Genomic DNA, 27,382 nt, shown 5'->3' on the forward strand with positions numbered 1-27,382 from the left:
TTGTAGACTATTTGAACATTATTTTGATTCAAAAAATATTTTCTAATAACAAATGTCACTGTCAAAACTTGATATAGGGCAGTCCAACGAGCTGTCAAATTAAATCCAATATGGTGTCTGGAGGGCAAACAAACTATTTAGCCGTATTGAAAGTTAATAGTGTTTTCAATTAATTATATAAATTGTGAGTAAAATTATCAGTTCAGTGATTGGAAAACGGAAATAAACGGCTTAAAAAATATTTAAGAATAGGACTTTTTCAAAAAAACTTCTGTTGTGAAACTGAAAAATTAGTTTAAAAGGTTTGTTTACATAGTCTTTAAATTAAATTCAATGTGAATATGTGTTAAATTTTTAGGTAGCAAATATGTCAATCGTTTGCTTTGTTGTGGGATGCTCCAACAGATCTAACAGGAATCATATGGGGTATTTTAGGATACCGACAGTCCCTTTTAAAAGGTTTCGGCAAGATGACGAAACCATAAGCCATAAGGTTGGTTCAGCAAAGAAGTGCAGTCTGTTAATAAATATTTAAAGATCAACAAACTAAAGTTAAATGTGTTAAAGACGAAGGCTATGATAATAACAACTAAATACAAATACTCAAATATTGATATAAATACTATTAATCTTCAAATTAACAATGATAAATTAGAAATTATCACAATTAAGTACCTTGGTTTTCAATTGGATAATTTATTGTCTTTTAATGACCATTTTAATTACATATTAAAAAAGATTTCTAAAAAATTATACCTGCTTTTTTTCAAGAATATCTAAAAATTTGTCAACTTGAACTAAAATTACAGTTTTTAATGCAATTATTCAACCTCACTTCGATTTTTGCTCATCAGTTATTCTTCTATTTAATTTAAATCAATCCGCCTAGTTGCAAAAATTACAAAATCGTGAAATGAGAATCATTCTTGGTGGAAGCAGATATATACCTATAGCAACAATGCTTAGCATGCTGCAGTGGGTTTTAGTTCAACAAAGTGTCTTTTACCTCACAATGGTGTTCATTTATAAAATTTTAAATAATTTGGACCCTGCTTACTTTTGTGAGTTACATATGTTTAAAAGCAAATTAATGGACCATTTTAAAAGCACCAATAGTGAGGTAGTTGTTTTGTAGTCATGTTTTATGTTATATATTATTGTTTTATATTTTTAATAAGTGCAGGTACTATATTTTAAGTGTAATTGTTATTTTTATCTTATTATGTATTAATGTTATAAATTGATTATTTATTTGTATGTATTAGGGCTTTCCCTATTTGAATAAATAAACTTCTTTTTATGCTTTTAGTTTGCTATTATTATTTAAATTATGCTCTCAACTTGTATGTACATTCAGTTCTGTTAATATAATTTGATTCTTGTTTTTTCCTTATTTTTTGAAACTTAAATTGTAATGTAAGCATATTATTCTCTCTCATTTTCAAAGTAACATAATAAATTGTACTTTTATTTTGGAATTTGTAATTGAAGAATAAAGAAGCATTTTTGCCCTAAAATTTGAAACCTTTTTTAAAAGACAATCACGGAATGGAGAAAGTTATATTACCATTATTATTATATATTGTTAATATTGCTTAATAAATGTTATTTAATTTCTGTGACATATAATTTTGATACATTTGTAACAAAAAACATTTATTTTGAATTTGTTTTATTCACAACTATATACCATATTATATTCGAATACAAAAATGCTACAAAATAAAGATAACGCCAACATTAAAAATAATAATTTGAGAAACAAATTTACTATATTTTGGTTTTATTGATAATTTAATTATTTGTTTTAAAAATTAATAATTTAATATTTACAAACAAAAAATTTACTTGACACAATAAAAATTAAAGATTCCATATCTAAAGAGAACAAGATCACAAAACCATAAGTTAGTAGGGAGGTACCTCTAAGAGATTCACATATTTAAAGTGGAACCAAGAAATACTGCAGTTTTCATTTTCGCATTTTATCATTAGTTGGCCATCGTCAATTCCTTTACATGTACACCATTTAAATTGTTTTTAAGTTTGCTAAAATATTTGCAAAGTAAATCGGGAATTATAATGTTTTTATGAAAAAAACTTTAAAATTTAAAACTGTAAAATTTCCAAAATTCTTTATTAAACATAATTTTTTCATGATATAATTCAGTTGGAGACCATATTACAAAATAGCAATATTGAACATTATAGAGAGCCATTTGAATTTGATAGTGATATTTATGTTGTCTATTTAATTGAACTCAGAACATCAGAATTTATAATAAGACATGATGAAGGTAAGTTAATGAACTCTGCTATTGACATATCTTTTCACTTCTAAGCATCCCCTACTGCAACATTTGCAAAAAACCATTGCATCAGGAGTAGCACCAAGTTGTGGAAATTCAGGCTTAATGAAAAATCTAGCATTTTTTATGACTAGATCTTCATGGGTACTATATGAATATTTTCGAAAAGCTTCTATTGCATTTTTTTCATTATTTTCCCACACTCTGTTGCACTTGTTTTGAACAAACTTTGTTCTGGATAACATATAGTTTTAATTAGGGATAAGCGGTTTTTCAATGCGAGAATTGGCAGCTGCTTTAAATTTGATGCTTTTATTCTTCCTCTTCTTTGATGAAACCATTGTCCTGACTTACTTTGGTCTAGTGTACTCTTTTCAATGGTTATACATTCACTTTCATCCAAACTTATAACTAAGTTATTAACAACTTCCATTAACTGAATGTATGTGTATGAAATGTACTTGTCATTATATAATGAAGAAAATGGGTTAATTGGTGATATCAACATTCTTCTTAATGATTCAGCCATTTGTTCAGCAAATGGTTCTGTCACTCTGCTTAAAATGGATGAACTTCCAGCTTCTTCAATGTGAGTCAAAAACTGCACAATATGGTCATCACTCATGCAAGGCACTTCTAAGGGAATTCTTGATCCAGAAAATATTTTGCCAAAATCAATACCTCTAATTGGTTTACATTCAACCTTTGCAGTTTTGGGCAAATTCCAGAGGGACCTCGCATCTGTACATAATACATTATCTTTTGATTCAGCTATATATTGTAGTCCATACAATATCGTACCAACATGGCTACACACTTCTCCTGCACCTGCCATGCATGTACAATGTCCTGTTTCTATACTTCCATCTTAGTTACACACAACCCATGCTTATAGTGGTGGCTCGTTCATTTTTTGTGAATGTTTAATCTGTAACAATAAAAGAACAAGTTAATACATTGTAACAACTAGCATAAAACATTTGCTCCTCAAATACGATACTCACTTTGCCTAATGTCATAAACTTGTCATGTACAACTTTTGACCCACAAAACCTGCTTCAAAGTATTTGTATGCTTGCAGGCTTTTGTAGGCTTTCATTTGCTGTTGTGTATAAAAACTGGTGCTCAACACTAAATAGCTCACTACATCTATGCTGCTTATTGGGGAAAATCATTTGGATTGTAACTTAATTCCCTTTCTGAAATAGTATATATGGATCTATGTTGTTGATTAGTTTCAATTTCTCTAGATATCTGCTTGCTACATCAGGATTCTCTAATTTCAAGTTATTAAAGTAATGACTTCAATCCATTTCTGAAACAAAATAACATTCATCAAATTAATAAACATTTAGGTTTCTTATCAATTAAAAAGGTGTAAATGTCTTTACTATATTATAAAAAAATGGTTTGAGTCTCACCTAGTTCAAAAATGTTAAAATTGTATTATTATTTTAATTTCATCAGCTGATTTTGTGTAATACTAAAATGCTTAAATGAAGCTAAATCTATAACTGAGAAATATTAGCGATATGCCGAATACGCTAATATATATAAAAGTAAATTCTTATCAATCATTATAAGTATATATTGATAATAATTGTGGTTGTTAAACGACTTAACTAAACTATTAGGAACTTTTCAACTTACCTCATTAAATTATAATTATCTTCATGTAATCAATGTGAATAAGAATTATATTAAAGAAAATTGTTTTTTATCAATTATTAGGTCATCTACTAATTATATTTGAATAACTACAATTAAATATTTGTCTATTACTGCAAATCACAATGCTATTCTATCCATTGTTTGCCCTCCAGACATTTTGACAGTTCGGTTTGAGGTTATGTGTTGGACTGCCCCATTGACAAAAAGTTAGGTTAGAATATGGCTAAATTTTCACTATGCTGCAGATTCGAGTGTCTAAAACGTAGACACTACAAAGACCAAATAATAAGTGAGATTATATAACAATAAATATGGGGTGTAACATAAAATACTATGTAACAGTAATATGATAGCAGAATCAATCAAAATGTTACACTAACAAATAGAAGCAAAAATTTAACCTTACAAATAAAGAATCTCATTTTCAAAACTGTCTTAAAAGATGATGTGATTTCTTTGATAATATTTTAATACATTATATTATTAATAATTAATTAGTGATTCCACTGCTTCTAAATATAGAAAAATCACTAAGCTTTGGAATATTTTAATAGTGTCATTATCCAAAGTCTGCTAAATAAAAATTCCTATCACTTTTTATTAACAGCTTAAATAAATTTATTGTTGCAGAATTCTTTAATCGGAAAAAGAACAATAATCATACAAAATGGGGACCAGTATATTCATTAACATTGATTAAAATCTTTCTATTCGCAAATACTAATCTATAAACGAATATGAAATTTAAAAAATAAACATGTACACCTTTTAACCGATGCAGTTTTCTTTTGATGGTAAAGTACAAATGAATATATTGACTTAGGACCCATTTTTATTTTCGTGTCTCTGCTGGAATCTTCAATTAAGTCATCTAATGCAATAATAATGTTCTGTAGGTCTTGTTCTAGATATCTAATAGCATTACACTTGACGCTGTATTTCTTTGACTTCGAGCTACAAACTAGCTATGTAATAGCTTGTCTAATATAATAAAATATCTAACTATCTAATTAACCACCCATCGGTGGTTTATAATCAACGCTTAAGTTATAGCATAATAAATTTGTTAGTATAAAATTTTCTAAGACGTCTCTGGACCAAGTATCAAATATTCCCCAATAAAAAAAGTTGACCCAACTAACAATGCAAAAATATTTATTTTTACATGGTGTTTTATAATTTTATAGTTACTGATCTTGCTGTCCAATACGTCGCAATTCAGTCCAGAATGTTCAAGCGGTAGCCCCGTGTTGAATCCACGTGGTAGAATTCACTGGATGGTAGCTGTCATTGTACTGTAACTTGCGTTAGAATTGAAGGAGAAAACTCTACGTTCTTTGTCATTAATAACGGTCTCAGTTGGAGGAAGACAGTGGGAGGCGCTGGCAGTCTCCTATTTAATATTGCCTTGGATAAGGCAATCAGACAATTAAATATTAGAATCAATGGAATTATTTTTAATAGATCGACGCAAATTCTCGCATTTGCTGACGATATAGTTATAGTTGGCAGAAATATGAGAGACATGGTGCAGCAGTGTTTTACAAGGCTTGCGGACGCGGTAAGGGAATTAAGACTTGTGCTAAACGAGGAAAAAACCAAATATATGTTGGTTTCTAAAAACCCCCGAAATATCCAACAGAGAATTCAAATTAACAACTATACCTTTGAGCAAGTCAAGGAATTCACATATCTTGGATCGCTAGTAAACGCAACAAACGCGACAAACGACGAAATAAAAAGACGCATAGCAGTAGCAAACAGAACTGTTTACGGTTTCCAGAAACATTTAAAAAATAAAAATATAAAAGGTACAGTAAAGCTCAATATACATAAGACCTAAATAAGACCGGTTTTGAAACTTGGACTTATCTCAAAGACATGAAAGACTTCTTGATAATATTGGGAGAAAAATTCTTAGAAATATTTTTGGGGCCGTAAATGAAAATGGGCTATGGCGTCGAAGATACAACTTTGAACTAAATCAGTTATACACCGATCCAGATATGTGAAATTCGTTTAAGTGCAGAGACTTAAATGGGCTGGACACATTGCTAGGATGTCAGATCACAAATACACGAAGAGATTATGTGGAAGAAGACCTACAAATTCTAAGGATCAGAAGATGGAGGGAGTTGTCAGGAATCCACAGGAGTGGCGACTTCTTTGTGAGCAGGCCAAGATCCACAACGGATTTTCGAGCCACTTATGATGATGTAGAATTCATTTTACAACGACCTAAGACAGATTAGGTATGTCGAATTTAAAGTAAACTTATTAATATGTCAACTGTTTATCCTATAACTGATTTCTTTCTGTAATGTATATCAGTCAAAATATTTCCAGAGATCGCAATTTGACCTCATGACCTTGAGATGTTTTGAAGAATCAACACTATTATATAAGGTTTAAATATAACCATTTGTTTTTGTTATTTAAATATTATTTTATGCGTTGGGAGAGAGTTGTAAATGTTTTTACGAGTTAAATACTACTTACAATTTTCATCATCACTTACAGGTAGGTACATTAAAATATCGGCATTGCCTGGTAAAGAATTTATGTGATTTTTAATATATGACAGGGGTAAAAGGACCAAAACTATTCATAATCAGGTAGTAATCCATATGAGTGCAAAACGCACAATACCGTGAAGTGGGATCAGATTGATCAGTTTTAACTTTATTTTTTTTTTATATTGTAAACATTTTTGTATTTGCATTTCTTTAAACACTTCCCGTATTATATTAATATCTAAATAGTAATGCTTTAATACTAATTTTGTTATAATTGTTAAGAAAATTCGCTTATCTAATAAAAAAGTGATCAATTTTAGACTCGTGAATGCGTGAGATTGATCGTGACGATTTTATAGCATGAAACAGTAGGGCCAGAGAACAACCGAACACAATTTTCCCAATTATCGGTCTAATTATGTTTCCAACAATTTTTAGTTTGAGCATTTTAGTAATTTCTTTGTTTCGTTTAAGAGCGTAGGCGCAAAATTTCGGGCCAATGCTTTTTAACATTTTTTTGGAATCCTGAGAAAACTAACAAATATTTTTGAAAAATTTAAACACAGAATGAAAGATTACATTATTACCGAGGACCGAAAGTCCCTTAGAATAAACAAAAAGTTTTTTTGAATGAGATATTTGAAATTAAAAATTACACTAAATTTTCTCTTTTTTTTTCACCCCTGTAACTTATTAAAATAAACATTATAGAAGTTTTCGGGGACTTTTGCCCTCAGTAATAATGTGGTCTTTCATTCTGCGTTTAAATTTTTCAAAAATACTTATTAGTTTTTTCAGGATTCGAAAAAAATGAATATATTTAAAAAACATTTGCCCGAAATTTTGCGCCTACGCTCTTAGATAAAATATTCTCGTGTATAAAACCCTCTATATATTTTTATTTCCTAAAAACACTATATTCGTATTGCTGTCTTCGAGCGCGCTGACGCCGGGCTACCATCTGTTGATTTTTTGATTTGAGCCTTCGGAGACTTGCGTCTTTCAATAAAAGAAATAGCACTGACACCAAATTTAATGTTTTCATTTTAAACTATCCCTTGGCAGACCAAAGTTTATTTTTTATAGCTCGGAAAGACACGTCGGCGTCGGCTTACTGTTCGAAAGTCAAACCAATACTATTATGTAATAACTAATAATAATTACAAAGCAATAGTAATTACCTGTTATTATTCTTAGGAAATCTAAATAAACTTATTCCTTTTCCTGTCACAGATGAACATCCGCGAATCGCACAAATATATCCAGACATTTTAAATATAAATTAAACTTTTAACTATAAACTATAACTATAAACTATAACTATAACCTTTTAACTATAAATAAATTATATAAATGGTCAAATGCACTTGTTGTGTCGAGTATTTACCATAGACGCCTACGGACTATCGAAAACAACCAGAATTAAAGAATAAGCACGTGTTTTTGACAGTTAAACAACCAGAATCGGGCATGCGTATACACAAATGGTACACGCTTTTGGACCGTTGGGTCGCTTCTATGTGTGTTCGGTTTTTCTATGGTAGGGTTTCAAATAGTTTTTCGAAGTTTTAAAAAGGGGTGAGATTCATCTTGCGGGATGAGAATGATCATACTGTTTTTATTGTACTATTCTTTATTTATACAAAAAAAATAGATTTTTAAGAAATAAAAATGTACCTAATTTAGAACGTTGTAAAAAAAAAAGAAAATTGAATTGTCATTATCAAATACAGCACGCTCCATTATTTAACTATATTCAGAAAACACCTTCTTTCTTTCGTTGCTCATTCACAATTATTCAACAGAAAATCGCGTTTCTATGGAATGTGGTGCAAAAGTATTCGTGTCTGAAAGCGTTCATTTAACGTAATGGGTCTTCTGTATCTGGCATACGCATTCAGTCGTCGGCGACAGGAAGGTCCGAGATACTGAATTCGGTATCTCGCATACTGTATCCCTCGCGCGTCCCGTCTGAAAAGCTCTGGAAAAGCTCCATTTGAATCTATGTAATATCTGCGTCTCGGATACGCGTATCTCGGATACAGTATCCTCGTCTGAAAGGGGGCTAAGGGTGTAGTCTCCTCAATGGCGCAGCTGTACATCAAAGATATCATTGATATCTTCTATGTCCTAAGTTACGGAAAATTAGAAAAATCGATTTACATTTTCTTTTTTTATTGCTTATCTCATATGATATTTTTAGTAGGTACACAAAACGCATAAGGAAAAAGAAATATAATTGTGGTAAAACTTCGTATTGAAATCCGAACGGTCTTTAGTTTTCTATATCTCAATCGAAGAAAAGCCCCACTCTTCTCTAAACAAAAATTATTATCAAAGTAAATAAGTAAATAATTGCAGAGACTAATAATACAATTTGATGTAAAAATGGGATAACCTATTGGATAAAAGTCAGATGATAGATACAAAATAACATGACTAAATAATAATATTGTTATTATAAAATTTCATCAAGATGAAGCTATTGGCGGTGTATCTTATTTGTTTAAAATTGGTGTTCAGCTTGGAACTGGATTGTAAGTTAAATTTTATAATTTTTCTTATACCTTTTGCGTCCAAAACAACAATTAGCGCACAAACCTAGGGCACACATTTTATTATTGTTATTTACACAAGACGGGATTATTTATGTAATACATTTATTATATTTTCTATTGCTTGCTTTCTTGGTTGATTCTTTTTATTGTTTCTGTCCATAAAATTCTAAAACTGTTCCCCTGTAAATTTATAGTATTCGTGGATTCTCTCCCTCTCTCTTGTCGTTTCCGCATTACTGAGGATCGTGATTTCTTCCAATATTCCTAACAATTTTTCTCCATCGGTCTCTATCTTCAGCTGCTCTGAGAGCTTCGCAGAATGAGTTTACAGCTGAATTCTTAATTTGGTCCGACCATCTAGTTGGTGATCGTTCTCTTGATCTTCTCCTCGGAACATTTCCAGAAACAATTATAATCTCTCCCAACTATCGTCACCTCTGCAAACCACGTGATCAAAAAATTGCAGAATATGTTTTAGACATATTGTGGACAGCCTATTTTTAATCTCGAGTTGGTTTAGAATGGAAACGTTTGTTCTATGAGCTGTCCAAGGTATGCGCAGCATTCTTCTCCAGCACCACATCTCAAAGGCATACATTTTTTGGCGCTCAAGTCAACGAAGAGTCCAAGTCTCTGCTCTGTATAGAAATATTGGGAATACAAGGGCATTCACCAGTTTTATCTTGATAGTTTCAGAGATAGATATGTCTTTCCAAACTTTAGTTAGGCGACTCATCGCATTTTTTACCGTACCAATACGTCTCCGAACTTCTGCTTCACAGTTACCATCGTTAGTTATACTAGACCTGAGATAGACAAAACTGTTTACTATCTGGTATTCCGGTAACACGTTATTTAGTTGAATAGTGTGGAATCAGTCGACCACAATTATTTTTGTATTAGCTTTATTGATTTTCAGACCAACTTTATTGCTTTCGTACTCAATTTTTCGCAGGAGATTAAACATTTCTTGATCATTTGCTGCTATCAGTGTAGTGTCATCAGCAAATCTTAAATTGGATATTTTCCTACCAACCACTGTTACTCCACCGGCCCATCCATCTAAAGCCATCCTCATGACATGTTTACCATAAATATTGAATAAGTCACGTGACAACACGCATCATTGTCTAACATCTCTCTCTGTCTTGAATTGGTTTGAGAACTTCTGATCTAGTCGTCGTTAAATCCGAATAGCTATAATGATTGCCGACCTCCGCCGCGGAGATGGCACTTGAATAGAAGAAGATCTAGTCGTACTGTTGCTATATTGGACTGGTACAGATTTTTAATAAGTATCACCAAGTGCATTGGTGTGCCCATTTATATTAAAATGGACCACAGATTTATCCACCTTACACAATAAAATGCCTTTTGGTAGTCAACGAAGAATATAATCATAGGTACTTAAATTCTCTAGACTTTTCAATAGGTTGTCTCAGGTTTAGGATTTGTTTCCGTGTATCTTTACTCTTTTCGTGGATTAGAGGCCCCCAAAATATATTTGACATGGAATATAGTCGTTGACGACCTGATTCCTAGGATTAGCAGCCTGGATCCAGGATCCAGGATATTCTAATAGTGGTTAAGGGAAAATTTCCCAGTACTGTTACGGATCAGACTCGATATGCCCTTCAGTACGTAATGAATTGGTGTCTGAAAGAAATTCTCTCTCTAAACCATTCTTTAACTTAGCAATAGTATTCGCACTCACAATTGTGCGGGTCTTTTGTATGATACCAAGGCACACAATTGTGAGGGACTTTAAAAACGTCCTGAAGGTCCTTAAAAAATTCTGAAAAAAATTGAGTGTCATTTGCCATACAAATACAGTAAAAACAAGACATTGATATTTTCTTGCAAACCTTACCTTGTCGTGGGTCTGTAAAGGCTGAATAATAAAAAAAATTGGTCCCAAGAGTGTGCTCTCAAATCTCAAAATCAATGCTTTTGACATAAAAATAATGGATTTTTCTGTGAAATTTCTATTGTATGACAAGATGAAATGGCGATTGAGATATGGGAAATGGCCAACAAAATATGCTGTGTAAGGTTACAGATAAGTAGGTAGATTGAAAATAAAAAAAAATTACTGTTTGAACAACAAAAGAATGTTGATCAATTAGGTTTCCATAATTGAGAGTTGGGATTCCGTCCAAAGAAACTTGATTATTTTGATTTCCATATGCGACAAATATTAGGAACTTCTAGTCTATATAATAAAGTTGGTTTCGTAATTGAATATAATTTGTTTTCTTTCTAGCCCAATGTGACAACCATGGAACGCTTGTTTATGAAGATATGAACTGCACGCCTGTAATGAAAGAAGGCCAAAAATGCCCTGTAGAATTTAAATGTGATTTGGAAGCCAAAAACAATAGCTGCAGATTTCGAAACAGAGATATTCCTGTTGGTTCTGATTTATCTAACAACGATACCTACAGCGCATGTTCTGTAGGGTGTAGCTGTCAAGAAAAGTAAGTACAGGGTGTCACAGAGTATATTTTAGTATTTAAACTTACCTTACGCTGACCCTATTCGAAATTCCATGTAAACGATGTGTCAGCCGTGTAGCCGACACGTGAGGATTTCAGTTCAGTAGTTCAGTGTTCAGTTACCATTTACCATGAAACAGTGGACGAAAACGCAGCTTGACTACATGGTTAAGGTGTATTTTAAAGCCAACGATCCTATACAGTTGCTGGATGGCGTTTTTGTGCGCGGTACAATACCAAGAACGGTTGACTACATAACATATATCTCTGACTACATAGGATAGTTCCATGTGTTCCATCGCCCAAAGTCTGTCACTGCAACACGCGGCTGTGACGTAGGTGTGGGGATGACAAGCAATTATCGACCTTATTGTTACTATTAACTTTTATGGAAGATGAGCTTAATTTGAGATTAAAAAGTTTAAAAAATTTACGTTTTGTTTTTGTAAATAGATGGCAAATAATCAGATTTTTAACAGTACCTAAGACATTCAGACTTATAAATTCTTAATGATCTGTTTTACATGGCACATAAAATTTATTTTCGAAATGAATGCATTTGCTAGTGTTATAATTAAATTAATAAATGTCAGTTTACTCTCAAAGTAAATATTTCTGGTAAATAAAATCTATAAATCCGTGTTTTACTTACGTAGTCAGAGCACAAATTGATATCCAAAAACATTTGATGATAAATAAAACTATTCAATACTGAACTATTTATTTCATAAACATACATAGGTAAAACTAAACAGTATACAATACTAGGAAACTTTAGAAACATTCCCTACCGAACAATTTTATTTAATTTTCTAATTTTTGACCAAGTTGAATCCAACACGGATAAGTTTTTTTGCTTCAAATTTTCAGCTTCCTTGAATTTTAAATTTCTATAATTTATTCTAATTATTGTTCTAAGTTTACAAAAGTTTTAAGTATATAGTTTTAGTTGCTTATGGCAACACTTTTTCTTTTTTTTTTTAATCATTTTTGAAATGTCTCCAACAACTACATTATTTTTCCTATAGGATCAATATATTTTTCATAATATTTATTCCATAATTTTATTTTTATGAACCACTCATCTGTAGGCTTGATAAGACCTCCATAAGAGACTTGTTGCACCCATGATGGTAAACTATAAGTTGTGTTCGCGGAGACAGTCCCTGACTAGTTCACTAACTTTGTATGTGAAATTACCTAAATCAGGTAAACTATCTTTAAATTTTTTTGCTAAATACCCAGCGATGTATTCTAGGGCATCTTCTGTAGTTTCCTGCAAATCACTGACAACACAATGAGGTGGTAGACTGATTAGAAGATGATTCTTGGAAAGAGAAAGAACTACTATTGTTAGATACATCAGGTTCTTCTATTTTTTCTTGAGGAATTTTAAGATTGGTTTTTTGGGATACTTTTGGACTAATATATTGATCCACACTCAGAAAAAGTGCAATTTGGATTTCTGCTACAAGTTGCTTTCTGTTTCGAACATCTAATCTACCTTCAGGAGTAGAGACATAAGGTGTGTCAAAGGTATGTTTATATAAACAAAGTGTTGGAACTGCAGTTTTCTTTAAAAGGCGTTTAGTAGGTAAACCTAAAATAAGTTATGTTAAAAAATTTTTATAGGCATTTTATTGCTTTATTATTTTACCTATTCATTTTGAAGATCTCTTTCTTAGTCATTGTTTGTAAAATAAACAGAGCATATTCTACTCTTAGAATCAGGATTAAAATTATCAGTTCTTCTGCATTGGTTAACCCATTCAGCTCTTATAGTTTTCGACACTAAATCCTTTCCTTTTGGAAAACTGTGAAAAATAACAGGCATATTCTTGGTTTTCACACTCTTAAAATTATTGTCACAACCATATATGGTACATCTATTACCACCCATTTTGTTTATACAAGTAAATTGATATAGAAATAATAATTAAATAGTCTTATAAGGCCGTTAAATCGCTAGTACAACAAAAAAATTGGCAGCAGGCACAACTATTCCATATAAAACAATAAGAAATGTCAACCACAAATCCCCACGCCTACGTCATACTCAACACAACGCATTTCTTACATTAGAACATTGGTACAATACAACCGCGATGTTAGTGGATGCATGGGTAAAGAAATTTAGAGAAGAAGGAGTTATAAATGTGAAACATCAAGGAAAACCAAAAACTATTCGAACTTCTGTCAATATTGCAAGAGTTCGACGTGATGTGAATGGTAATCCTCGGCGTTCACTTCGCAAACATGCACAAGCGCTAAATTTGTCTCGTGCTAGTAACCAGCGTATCTTAAAAAAGGATTTAAGTTTCAAATTCAGTTTAGCCAATATTTGAAAGAAACTGATCAGTTACTGAGGAAACTTTTTCTGAGAAGATGATGACTTGTTTTTGGGATGACGACGGTGGCTTAGAAGGGATTATTTTGAGTGACGAGGCTCACTTTCACCTTAATGGATATGTAAATAAGCACAATGCTCGCTACTGGTGTCCTGACGGTTTGGTGTGGCATGTCTCGAGGATCATAGGACCCTAATTTTTGAAGATGCTAGGGAACGCACACTAACTGTCAGCAGTGCACGATACATTGCCATGTTGCGGAATTGGCTACGTCCAGAATTGAACAATTTTGCAGGGTATAATCCAGGCAATACATGGTTCCAGCAAGACGGTGCTACGCCACACACAGCGAGCACTTCAATAAACGCCCTAACAGAAATGTTTCCAGGCACACTGATTTCACAAAATGGTGATATTCGTTTTCCCTCAAGATCTCCTGACCTTACTAGGTCATTTAGGTTTACATAGGTTTATCAAGGTTTATTTTAGGTCACATAGGTTTATCAATCTATGTTAGCTAAGCTAAGCCATGTTAGAGTTGCTTCCTAAGACAGAAAAGATTTATTTTCACGTTCAGAGCGACTGTGAATATCCGTCTCTAAAGAGCCCTTTTAGGGCGATATACTTATAAACGGATACACCGACGCATTGTACGTGAAATCAAATCTTAACTGTCTTTTTTCCTTTTATTCCGATATACTCTGTACGAGGACTAGAAACCAATTCGCTAAGGATTTTTCATTAGTTGAGGAGATATGTTGTGGAACGCAATTTTTAGATTCCCCATGTATCTAATAATATCTTTATCAACGTCTGTTTTGCCTTGCAATTCTTAGTAATAAAGCAAACATCTGAATTTGGTTTCGAAAATTAGTTTACGGATTTTAATAATGGCTATCTTTAGGCACTCTGGAAATATACCTTTTTCAAAGGAATCGTTAATTAGTGAGACCAGGATTTCCAACACAGTTTTTAGGAGATTTAAGAAAATTTTTATGAATAGTCCATCAGTACTACAGGAAGATTTGCTTTTGATACTACTGATTGTTTGGATCAGTTCAGATTTATCAACTGGTATTATAAAGAATAAATTCGAGATCTTTTTTGAATTCGGGAGATAGGAAATAGGATCTTGTTGTGGGAAAATAGCTGATGTTATATTTTTACTCATATTAACGAAGTATTCATTTAGATTTTCAGGGTTTGGAAGAGAAAATGTTTGAGTTTTGTTAGTTTTATTTCGAAGCTCGTTTATTATGGACCAAGTTTCCATTGCAACATTTTTAGAGCTTCCCAGACGATTCTCATAGTACATTTTTTCATATATTCATATATATATATATATATATATATATATATATATATATATATATATATATATATATATATGAAAATTACTGAGTTCTCGGGAAGAACCGCGTTGAGAATTTAAAACTCGACGTTTCGGCACCCATTTTGGAGCCATTATCAAGAGGGATACGGTTCGGTTCGAGTTCGGGGTCTCAATCTGCCTACTCCCCTCACTCGAGACGTACCAGTATCGTGTTCTATATTGCAAGAACTGTCTCTCGGCACTGAGGTCTCAATCTGCCTACTCCCCAGTGTCGAGTGACAACCGGTCTTACCCTGTGTGGCTGCTTTTATACTCGCTGTATGCGCGGGAACGGTATGCGCTGACGTGGTCTGAACTGACGTGGCCTGAGCGGTGTGGGCGGGAGGTCGCTGAAGAAGGGGTCGCCATGTTGCCGGCAATCGTTTCGCGTCATCGCGCGTGTTCAAGCTGTGAGGCCGTTTTTCGATTTCGATAGCTTCACGAATGATTCTCGCTTTTAATGAGCGGATGGGAGCGATGGTTTTTGCTTTTTCGAAATCTATTTTGTGGCCTGTCTGAATATGATGTTGGGCTAGGGCTGAAGTGGTATCGGAATGTTTGACTGATAGAGAATGTTCGTAAATACGGTTATGGATTCGTCGGTTTGTCTGTCCTACGTATGTACGTGGGCAACTGGAACAAGGTATCTCGTAGACACCATGGTCTTCATTGGGGATTTGGTCTTTTACGGATCTAACGAGATTGGACAATTTGGAGTGAGTGGTGAAGATGGTTTTGATATTAAGAGGGATAAGAGTTCTACTGATCTTGTCAGTGACACCTTTAATAAAAGGTAGAAAGATTTTGGGTTGATCCGGCGGCAAGGTTTCTTTTTTGGATGGAATGGGGTTTAGAAGTTTTTGAATGCTTCTGTTGATTTGGGTTTTGTGGTAGCCGTTTTGTAGGAGTGTTTGTCTTATTGAATTGATTTCGGATGACCTGTGATTGTTGTCGCTAAGTCTTATGGAACGGGAAATAAGAGTGTTGATGACTGAATTAAGTTGGGCGGGGTGATGATGTGACTGGGCATTGAGATAGCGGTTTGTATGAGTGGGTTTCCGGTACACGGAATAGGAAAAACTGTGAGGTGGATTTTTCTGAATAAGAACATCAAGGAATGGCAAAGACGCTTCAGACTCAACTTCCATCGTGAATTGAATGCTGGGATGTATTCCATTCAGGTGGGAGAGGAAGAGATCTAATGTGTCTTTACCATGGGGCCAAATGACAAAGGTGTCATCAACGTACCGTAACCAGCAGGTGGGTTTGAGATTTGACGAGGACAAGGCTACTGTTACTGCTACTGAACCGTATCCCTCTTGATAATGGCTCCAAAATCGGTGCCGAAACGTCGAGTTTTAAATTCTCAACGCGGTTCTTCCCGAGAACTCAGTAATTTTCATTTATCTGACCGCGGAAACTTATCCGAACATTTTATATATATATATATATATATATATATATATATATATATATATATATATATATATATTTGGATTTCTTTTACAGTCACTCGTTCGAATGTGCTGAATTGGACTGCCCTGAAAACGAAGCACCGCGTCCTATGAGAAGCGATTGCTATCTAAAGTACAAACTTGGAGAATGTTGCTCTGTAGGAACTATGTGTGGTAAGTATATAAGGGTTAAGAGCGAAATTGAATGTATCTTATAATCACTATTTAACCACATGTTAAATTTTTGCAGCTAGAAAAGACAATCCGGCTGAATGCAAAGTCAATGGAGCAACTGTCATGGAAGGCGAGGAATTCTACCCACAAAATACTTGTCTAAGTTGTGTATGCGGAAAAGGTTTCGCTGGCAAATACACTCCGGAGTTTTGCCAGAGAAGGTCGTGTTTAGTGCAGGTTCATAATAGCGATGAAATCAAGAATAACTGCGCTCCTTTATACGATAATGACAAACCGCTTTGTTGTCCTGATTCATGGATTTGTCAGGGTAAGTATATTGACTTTTTAGATTGTATTACATTATTTTTATATTTCTTATTTTTCTTCTTCCTTCTTGTATGTAGGCTTTAAAGCCTGTTTTTTCTTCGATATTAGCCTCCTAAATTGTTTAAATTATCGCACCATCTTTTTCTTGGTCTGCCAATACTTCTTCGTCCATTTGGTGATTTATATCGTGCTATTCGTACTATCCTATCCTCTGTCATTCTACTAATGTGTTCGTTCCACTCCTGTTTCCGTTTTGTCACCCATCCATTTATCTCTTCTATATTGGTCTCTGTTGTTTCTAGTAGTCGTCTCAGTTTAGATGTGTTAGCTCTTGTCTTCGCCGTGTATGTTAATATAGGTCTAATTGCTGCTTTATAGATCCTTGTTTTTGTGTCTTGTCTTGGTGTTTGTTTTTCCAGATTGTGTCATTAAGAGATCCCGCCGCTTTATTTTCTTTCAAGCTTTGTAGTCGTACTTCTGCAACATCTACGTAACTAGTTATATATATTCCCAGATATCTAAACCCTGCTTCCTGCTTTGTTATTTTCCCATCAATTTTGATTTTACATCGTTGTGGGCATTTAGATGTTGTCATACATTTGGTTCTTTCTGCTGATATTATCATATTGTATTATTTGGCTGTTGTATTGAAGATGTGTGTTAATCTTTGGAGCTCGTCTTCTGTCTCTGCGATTGATGCGGCGTCGTGTGCATAAGATAATATTTAGATTTCTTTGTTCCCCGTTCTGTAACCATGACCTTTACGTACTGCTTGTATTATTTCGTTCATTATTGTATTAAAGAAAAGTGAGCTAAACGTTGTACATGAAAATCAAAATATATTTTTTTACGTTTTTGGAATTAAAAAATAAACATTTCTTGTTCCATGTTTGGACTAGAAAGAGTCCAAACAGAATAAATTACATGTTAGCACACATTTAAAGAAAAATTTAATTTAAAATATAATTTTTTTATTAAATTGAAACAAGTTAGCTAACTTAAGATGTATTTTATTGCTTTAAGTTGGTATTTCCGTTGGTATTTCTCTAAGATTCGTTCAATAATTCTTTACGTTTAAAGCTTTGCCAAGGCTGTATTTTAAAAGATTCTGTTCGATATAATAACTATTCTTCTTTCAAGTAAGCGTCGTAGAATCCTTCTAATTTTATTATTTTCTGTCCATTAGTGTTGCAAAAAGTGTTAATTTTCGCGCAGATTTGGGATAAACAAATTGAATTGTTTAAAAACTATATGTAATAAATAAATGAACTATAAAACTTTTACCACAGTTTATAACTAGCCGTTTTTTTCAGCTTTTTGATAAAATATAATGGTTTTAGCTTAGGTAACATCGACTGACTTTTTTCATTTCCCTGGTATAAACAGATGGGTTTTAGAAAGGGTCTAGGAACTAGAGAAGCATTATTCGGAGTCAATGTTCTGACACAACGATGTCTGGATATGAATCAGGACATATATGCTTGCTTCAAAGATTTTAAAAAAGCTTTTGACAGAGTTAAACATGAAAAGCTTTTAAGTATTCTTAGAACCAAAAACATAGATAGTAGAGATCTACAAATTATATCGAATCTGTATCAAAATCAGAAAGCAAGAATAAGAGTCGAAGGAGAACTGACAGAGAAAGTAAGTATACTTAGAGGAGTTCGACAAGGGTGCATAATTTCACCACTCTTATTCAGCGTCTACAGTGAAGTGATATTTCAAGAAGCTTTACTGGATATTGTGGAAGGTATTTTGGTCAACGGAAATAGCATTAATAATATTAGATATGCGGACGATACGGTCATATTTGCAAGTGACATGGAAGATCTACAGTACATAATACAACATGTATAGGTACAATTCATGTGAAAGGTACGGGGACTGCAAATGAATCTCAAGAAAACGAAATCAATGATATTCTCAAAATAACCACAAAATGTAGATAACCTGATCATCAATAATACAACGATCGAAAGAGTAACATCATATAAATATTTAGGAACGTGGCTAACTGAAGATGGAGATCAAACAAAAGAAATCAGATCTAGAATAGAAATGGCAAGAAACACGTTCATAAAATTGAAGAACTTACTTTGCAACCGTAACCTTAATCTAGAGATCCACACAAGAATGCTACGTTGTTACTTTTTTTCTGCTTTACTATACGGCATGGAAGTGTGGACAATAAAACAGTCTGAAATCAAAAAATTAAACTCCTTTGAGATGTGGTGCTACAGGAGAATCCACAGAATATCGTGGACTGAAAAAGTAACTAATATAGAGGTATTACAAAGAATAAAGAAAGAATGTGAAGTCATAAAAACTGTTAAAATTAGAAAGATTCAATGTCTGGGTCATATAATGAGGGGCGAGAAGTACGTATTACTTAGATTAATTATGCAAGGGAAGATACAAGGGAAGGAAAATCCAGGACGACGCAAAATATCCTGACTAAGAAATTTGAGAGAGTGGTTCGGTTGCAGCTCATTAGAATTATTCAGAAGAGCGGCCAATAAAATTAAAATAGCGATGATGATTTCCAACCTCCGATAGGAGAAGGAACCTGAAGAAGAAGGTATAAAATTAAAATATTTGAGCCGTGTTGTTTCTGAAATACTCGATTCAATTATATAATTGGGTTTTAAATATTTCTTTTGCACTGAAGTCCTATATATGATTTTTTTAAATTATGTTTTTGTTTTTCAGGTTCCTCAGCTTCAAATGTAACAAAAATAGCTGCTAATCCAAAAGTGGACCAAAATACAGGTATGAATGTTTTTACTGTTATTTAACAAATCCTAAAGAATCAAGCAAATCAAAATGATCAAGACTAAAGAATAAATTATACATAACGCGCTTTTTATATATTAATCCTACCTCACCTGAGCACTACCTCAGATAACCAACAACCGATTTTATCCCAAATATTAGGCATACTGTAAAATCTTCAACAAAAATCTCAAAACGGAAATAGAAGATGTTTTGATTGCGGAAGAATAGAAAATTTGCAAAATAATTGCAGAAGCCGTTCCAAGGCAAGGAAAGAAAAACCAAAGAATAAAGCCAGTTACAGTTGTACATCGTCCCACAATAACTTATGGAAGCGTGACATGGACTCCGAACCAGCGGGAAACGACAAAATTACTGGTACTGGAAAGAAAGAGTGGACAGCTACACATACCTTGGTACCAACATTAACAGCCAATGGGATCACTCCAGTGAAATAAAACAACGCATAGGAAAAGCGAAATCGGCGTTCATAATGATGAAGTCTCTTTTCAGAAGTCACAATTTACCACTTACTACCAAAATCTCTCTCATTAGATGCTATGTATTTTCTACGTTATTATACGGAGTAGAGGCCTGGGCACTTTCCGAAGCTTCTTTAAGAAAACTCGAGGTATTCGAGATGTGGTGTTACAGACGTATTTTAAGAATTTCATGGGTGGATCGTGTGACTAATGTTGAGGTCCTACGTAGAATAGGCAAGGAATGCGAGATTATTAACACCATCAAAGAGCGCAAACTAGAATATCTTGGCCATGTTATGAGGAATGAACAGAGATACGGCTTGTTGCAACTCATTCTTCAGGGCAAGGTATTTGGAAAGAGAGGACCAGGGAGAAGAAGAATATCTTGGCTTCAAAACCTGAGAAAGTGGTTTAAATCATCGACAACCGGACTATTTAGAATAGCAGCAAGCAAAGTTAGGATAGCCATGTTGATCGCCAACATCCGGAACGGATAGGCATCGTAAGAAGGAAAGAAAGATACTGCGGACTATCGATGGGCCTTGCAGAGAAGAGATAACAGGAGAATTGAGAAGAAGACACAATGATGAACTCCAGACAGTATATGGAGATGAAAACATAGTACGCTACATTAAAGCAAACCGAATAAGATGGGCGGTTCACGTACTAAGATCGAGTGACGAAAGACTCCTGAACGCCACATTCTGGGAAATTCCAGATGGCGGAAGGTCATTTGGTCGCCCAAGAAAGAGATGGAAGGATGCAGTAGCCAGTGATCTACGCAAAATGGGAATACAGCAATGGGAAATAGCTGCTCAGGACCGACAACCATGGAAGAAAATAGTAAACGCGGCCAAGACTCACATACAGTTGTAGAGACAAATGATGATGATGATGATGATGACATAGTCCTACTAGAAATACTAGTAGATATAGTTTTCTAAGAAATCGATTTCGTGCAACTGACCACAGGCATTCCAAAATAGCCAGGAAAACGAATAAAAGTCACTAAGGGGCGCGTGTCTGCTGTATCTAATAAAAGCCCTCAAAAATCGCACATTAAATAAGATATTTTAAATAAAAATCACGAGAATTTACTACTTAAGGATTGACAATCAAAAATATACCTTTATTGTTGATACCGATGCAACCAGATACTTTATTCGAACTGGATTTCTAAATGGAAAACTGCAACCTTAAACAAGGAAAGAGAGAGAAGAGGTAACGCTCATTTAATAAACTTACGAAAAGTGAAGCCAGTTTCGATGTGACCGTCATGTTTTGTGATTGTACGTTGCCCATTACTACCTCTCCGAGATTCCAGGGTTACCAGGTCTACTGATTTTTCAGTAGATCTACTGATTTCAACTTCAATTTACTGATTTACTGAAACACTATATCGATCTACTAAAAAATATGTAATGATAAAATTATGCTCAAAAAATGATCATTATGTCACTGTTCAATTATAAATTTTGAAAAAATCTATTTATTGATACGAGTATATATCCATTATTCTCAATCTACTGAAGAAATAAAATATGACCTGGCAACCTTTCTGGTGCCAGTCAATTCTGGTGCCAGCTTCAGTCAATTCCATACGTTTACGCGTCCCCTCTCTTTCCTTGTCTGAGACTACAATCAACTAAAACAAACTTATTTCTTGAAACAATAAGATAAAACACTTATTTCTTGTAGCTGATATTAAAAATGAATGCATTATTGGGATGGATTGTATGGAGAACAAATTGAACATAGATCTTTAAAATCTTCTTCTTCCTATGCCGTCCCCATTAACGGAGGTTGACGACCACCTTTCTAAAAGTTTCTGTCTTTTGTAACGTGGAATAGTTCGTCACAGTCATGTTTGTCCAGTTTCGAATATTTCGTAGCCATGACTTCCTCTTTCTACCTATTCCCTTTTTGCTATCGACTCTACCCTGCATCATGACCTGCAGAAGACTATATTTATCATTCCTCAGTATGTGTCCAAGGTATGCAGTCTTGCGTACTTTTATTGTTCTCAACAATTTTTTGTCTCGACCCATTCTTCTCAGCACTTCCTCATTGGTGACCCTGGCAGTCCATGGAATTCTCAACATTCTCCGGTATATAAAAAGTTAAAAGGCTTCAAGTTTCTTAACTATTTGCGCTTTTAACGTCCATGTTTCTACCCTGTACAATAGTTGGGACCAGACGTAACATTCAACAAACCTCAGACTCAGCGCAGTATTCAGATTTTTGTCACAGAACAATTGCTTAAATTTTAAGAACGCTGCCTTTGCCATTTCTATTCTTACCCTGATCTCTTAGTCTGGATCTAATTCTGTGTTGATGTAAGTTCGCAAATATTTATATTTTGTCACTCTCTCTATTTGCTGTCCACCAATGGTTAGTTGTTAATTATTTATTGGACTCCTTAATACTATCATAAATTTGGTCTTATCTGTGTTGATGTCAAGTCCCATTTGAATGCATTCACTATTTATTGCATCTAGTAAAGTTTGTAGTTCTTCTATACTCTCAGCCATAATTACTGTATCATCTGCAAATCAAAAGTGACATATCATTTTACTAGAATTAAAAGTGATATAGAGAAGATTTCAGTTATTAAACTTTGATAAAAAGGAAACTAAGTTTTCTTGGATTGTGTAAGATTTTGGCTGCATTGCTAAACCCCTATATCGAATAACTGAAAACAGCATTGGGTTTGACTGGACACCGGATTGTCAAAATGCCTTCGTAGATTAAAAAAAAAATACTTACAACAGCACCCATCCTAGCTTATCCATTGGAAAGAACCTTTGTATCTTTCCAATGGTCTATTAAATCGGAAGTGAGAAAGTCCCGATGGAGTACGCACAGTTCAACAATTGGTAGGTATTGTCAAAATCACACATTAAAAGTATGTTGCAAGAACTTTGCAGCAGCCTTTCTGAAGGATATTTTGGAGTCAAAACAAGAGATTGAGACAGATTTTTTAGAGACAGATTGAGACTTGCCAGAGATTGAGACAGACTTTACTGAATCAATTCTTGCTGACGTTGTAAAAGATTCCTGTAAAAAATGTAATTTATGTAACGATAGAAAAGGTTCTAGAACACGAAGACGTAGTAAAATGGCACAATATCTTTACGGATAGCCCTTTGAAGAACAATTTGTAGTGGATATTCTCGATCCATTTCCGATGACAGAGAGAGGAAACAAGTAATTAATGGTGGTAATCAATTATTGTTCAAAATAGCCTGAAATTTCACCCCTTCTAATCAAGAAGCGACTAAAGTAGCAGAATCAATCATAACACACGTCGTATCAAGACATGGCGTTTGCTCATATTTTGTCGATTTTGTAAGCCTTTTGTATACCTAATGAAAATTTACTATTTACGTTTAATACCAAATAAAGCGTAGTTTTAGTTTTAATGAAGCTAAAATACAATAAGTCTTAAATCCGTTCATAATACCAATAGTTGAATCTTGGCTTAAATCTGTCTATATCAGTTTTAAGAATATACATTTATATTATTTTCTCGTAAAATCTATTTTGTTGTTTATTATGTAATTCATTTAATATTTCTTTTAGGTTTGACCTGCAAATTTGGAACGGATACATATAAACTAGGTGAGAGAATGCTGGCTGTCTTAACCAGCAAATTTGGAACGGATACATATAAACTAGGTGAGATAATGGAGGCTGTCTTTAAGAGTAACGATATAAACAGGAGAGTCCAATGCGAATGTATGTTGCCACCTTTCCTCACTTGCAGATAAAAAATAATCTAGCTATGAACACATTCTTTTGGATTTGACAATATGTAATACGAAATTTTATGTGGAGACCTTCATAGTTGTTAATTTTAGAAGAGACTTACTAGATAGAATGTTTTTGTAATTCATTGAAAATAAACAACTTCTTTTAAAAGTTTTTTTTTCTTAGAAATGTTTTATCTGAATTTTTAATTAACCAATGGACTCAACTTTAAGCTAATTTACTAATGATTTCTTAAACTAATAGTCAATTCTATGGAATTTTCTTCTTTTTCTTTAAGCGCTGCCTTTTTTTGGGAGGTGTTTGTTAGCAACCTATAGTAGCCAGACTGTGAACTAATTCCTGCTTATTTTGCATGTGCTTTACTGTATACATTAGGATCCGGTCATAGCATATGCATATAGAGAAGAAATAGTCAATACAGTTAACAGTTATATTATAATTCTTCCCATTGGTCCTTTTCGTCACGTGATCGATTTACCTGGCCCATTAGAAAGAGATGCAGGGACTGCTTTACGTCATTTTTGTCTGTCGCATTGGGGGAACGGGCTGGTTGCAATGATCAGTCTATGTTGTATTACATTCTAATGAATATTTTGCCTACCACATAGGGTATTACTATAGGGGGTTGAAAGTTGGGGACAGAAATTATTGGGGTGGAGATAGGCCAAGCAAAACAAACCGAAACGTTGCGAACGGTCACTCAGGGTACATTTGGAGAACTGGGTCGTTGATAAGTCAATGATAAGGGGACTGAAATGGGGTAACTACCAAAAATGAAACAAAAGGTTACCCTTTTGGACAAACAAAACACAAAAGAGGTTAGAAACTTTTTTAAAGAAATAAACAAAATGGTTTAGTGAAAAATATAATTGCCTGTAAAGTCGGTTTTACGGGCGAAGATTTTACGTGACAACGTCTTTTTCTCGGTAGAATATTTATTGATATGAATATTATTAAATTGCACAATAGGAACAAGGAATTGAATGAAAATAAGAATTGCACAAATTTTAACTATAGAAATATATTTTGTTTACTAAAACATTGTACATGTAAACTTAAACTTAACGAATTTCTATTTGAGTGATTTTGTTGAGGATAGGACGATGATAGGAGAAATATGAAATGAAAGGAAGTGTTTCTGCTGTAATGTGTCTTGAACGCCAAGAACGCTCGAGAAAGACAGAGACACAAGCACGCACCGATTCAACGCGCCTAATTCTCTAGTGCTGCGCGCGCAGCGGACCGATCATGTTTGAGTGGGAGAGAGACGCAAGGCATTCGCCGGTCCGGCGGGCCTCTCTCTCGTTCGGTGACTCATCGTAACAGACGTGAGCGGGCGTTACACTTTTTCATGAATGACTCCGAGCCACAACCTAATTTAAGACGTTGTCACGTCAAAACAGTGTCACAAACGAAAATATTATTTTGTTATTCCTAACCGTTACATATACAAATAGTCCTCCACAGAATATGGCTCAAGAGCTACCAGTAATTTAAATATTTGATGTTTATACAAACTTAATCTTTCCTCCCTTTTAATAGGTTCGGGCAGTTTATTAAACAATTTGATGCAGCAATAAAAAGCGTTTTTTTCTGTTATACTTAACCTGTGTATTGGAATTTTATAATTATATAACCTGGTATTTACTATACTATTGGGCTCAAAGTTCCTAAAGGAACTAATAGGAACTAATAATAAAATAACAATAATTCCTAAAGGAATTAATATTAATTGGTATGTTTCTTTTATACAGTAGGTGAAAGACGTCTTCGACTTGGATGCGATCGAAAGCCTTTGTCAGGTCTATAAAACATAGATATGCTGGTTTATTGTACTCGATGGCCTTTTCTGTGATTTGTCTTAGTACAAATACGGCATCTTCGCAGGATCTTTCGGAGCTGAATCTTTGTTGTTCATCTGATAAAGTTGTTAGTTTATTGATTTTGTTGGTTAGGACTTTTGTGGTAAGCTTAAGTGCGGTGTTCAGTAGATTTATACCTCTATAATTGTTGTGGTCTTCTTTATCTCCTTTCTTGAACATTGGTATCATTATGCTGTTTCTCTATGCGTCTGGTATCTTGCAGTGCAATATTAGTTTTTGTATAAGTTTTGTCATCTCTAGGGTTATAGCTCGTTGGTTATTCCGTCTGGTACTGGTGACTTTCTATCTTTGAGTGAATTTATGGCTATCTTTACTTCCTGAAAACTGATTTCTATTTCGTGTTTTAATTCAGGTACGTTATTGTGATGATTATTATTTTCCTTTATTTTAAACAGTGTCGTCAAGTTCCCATTCGTTTGCTGGTATGTTATTGTATTTCTTCAATTCTGCCATTTCTTTCCGTTGGTTTCTTATGAATCGCCATATTTGTTTTTGTGTACCATAGAAGTCGCTTTCTATCCTTTTTGTAAACTGTTCCCAGTGTTCATTTTTTCTTCTTCTTACCAACTGCTTTGTTTCATTTCGCATTCTTCTATAGGTGTCTCGGGATTCTGGAGTATTTGATGTTTTGTACTTCGTGTAGGCCTCTCATTTCTCTTTTATTTCTTTTCTGAACCATAGTGTATTGTTGTTGTTTCTTTTGTTCAGTGCGTTTTCCTAGAGCTTCTGTTGCTACTTGTTCAATGTTTTTTTAATTGTCTCTCAGCCCGCGTTTATATCTTCGATGTCGTCTATTTGTTTCAGCTGTATCTTCTGTGCTAGCCTCCTTTGATACATTTCTCTTGTAGAGTCATTCCACAGTGATTCTACATTTAATTTTTCCTCGGTGATTTCCTGTAGAAAATGTTTTGGTGTTATTTTCTTTCTTATTTTTGGTAGTACTAGTTTGTGTTCACTCCCTGCGTCTGCTGAGTTTAAAGTTCGGATATCTAGAATCTGCTTTGGGTGGATTTTTCTATTAGTGACTATAAAAGCAATCATAGATTTGTGCCCCTTGGAGTTTTCAAATGTATATTTATAATGGAGCTTATGGTCGAAAAATGTATTATTGATTCTCAGTTCGTTAAAAGCACAGAGATTAGCCATGAGTTCTTCATTTGCGTTGACATGGTTTTCATTAAATCTTTGTTTTACTCCTGGAACTATTTTATTTTCGATCCATGCATTAAAGTCACCCATAAGAATTAAGA

The 27,382-nt window shown here is 33.8% G+C and overlaps 1 protein-coding gene and 1 long non-coding RNA gene across 3 annotated transcripts; one reads left to right on the forward strand and one right to left on the reverse strand.

Moving 5' to 3' along the window:
- Positions 1-2,100: 2,100 nt before the first annotated feature.
- LOC140433136 (uncharacterized) lies at positions 2,101-4,149 on the reverse strand. The gene is made up of 3 exons (XR_011949873.1): positions 3,960-4,149; positions 3,314-3,624; positions 2,101-3,237 (listed from the first exon to the last, which is right to left on the reverse strand). It is a non-coding gene; the product is annotated as an uncharacterized lncRNA (long non-coding RNA).
- A 4,728-nt stretch (positions 4,150-8,877) lies between these two features.
- Positions 8,878-24,399, forward strand: LOC140434065 (uncharacterized). Of its 2 annotated transcripts, XM_072522071.1 has the most exons (7): positions 8,878-9,033; positions 11,318-11,531; positions 16,779-16,897; positions 16,974-17,225; positions 19,934-19,993; positions 24,061-24,099; positions 24,157-24,399. In XM_072522071.1, the coding sequence occupies exons 1-7, from the start codon at positions 8,973-8,975 to the stop codon at positions 24,246-24,248; spliced, it is 837 nt and encodes a 278-aa protein (XP_072378172.1). In that variant the 5' UTR covers positions 8,878-8,972; the 3' UTR covers positions 24,249-24,399. The 2 variants fall into 2 exon arrangements, with proteins under 2 accessions (XP_072378172.1, XP_072378171.1); XM_072522070.1 differs by having other exon boundaries at positions 8,879-9,033; positions 24,061-24,399.
- Positions 24,400-27,382: the final 2,983 nt, after the last annotated feature.

Source organism: Diabrotica undecimpunctata, chromosome 2, assembly GCF_040954645.1.
Source record: "Diabrotica undecimpunctata isolate CICGRU chromosome 2, icDiaUnde3, whole genome shotgun sequence".
Taxonomy (NCBI): domain Eukaryota; kingdom Metazoa; phylum Arthropoda; class Insecta; order Coleoptera; family Chrysomelidae; genus Diabrotica; species Diabrotica undecimpunctata.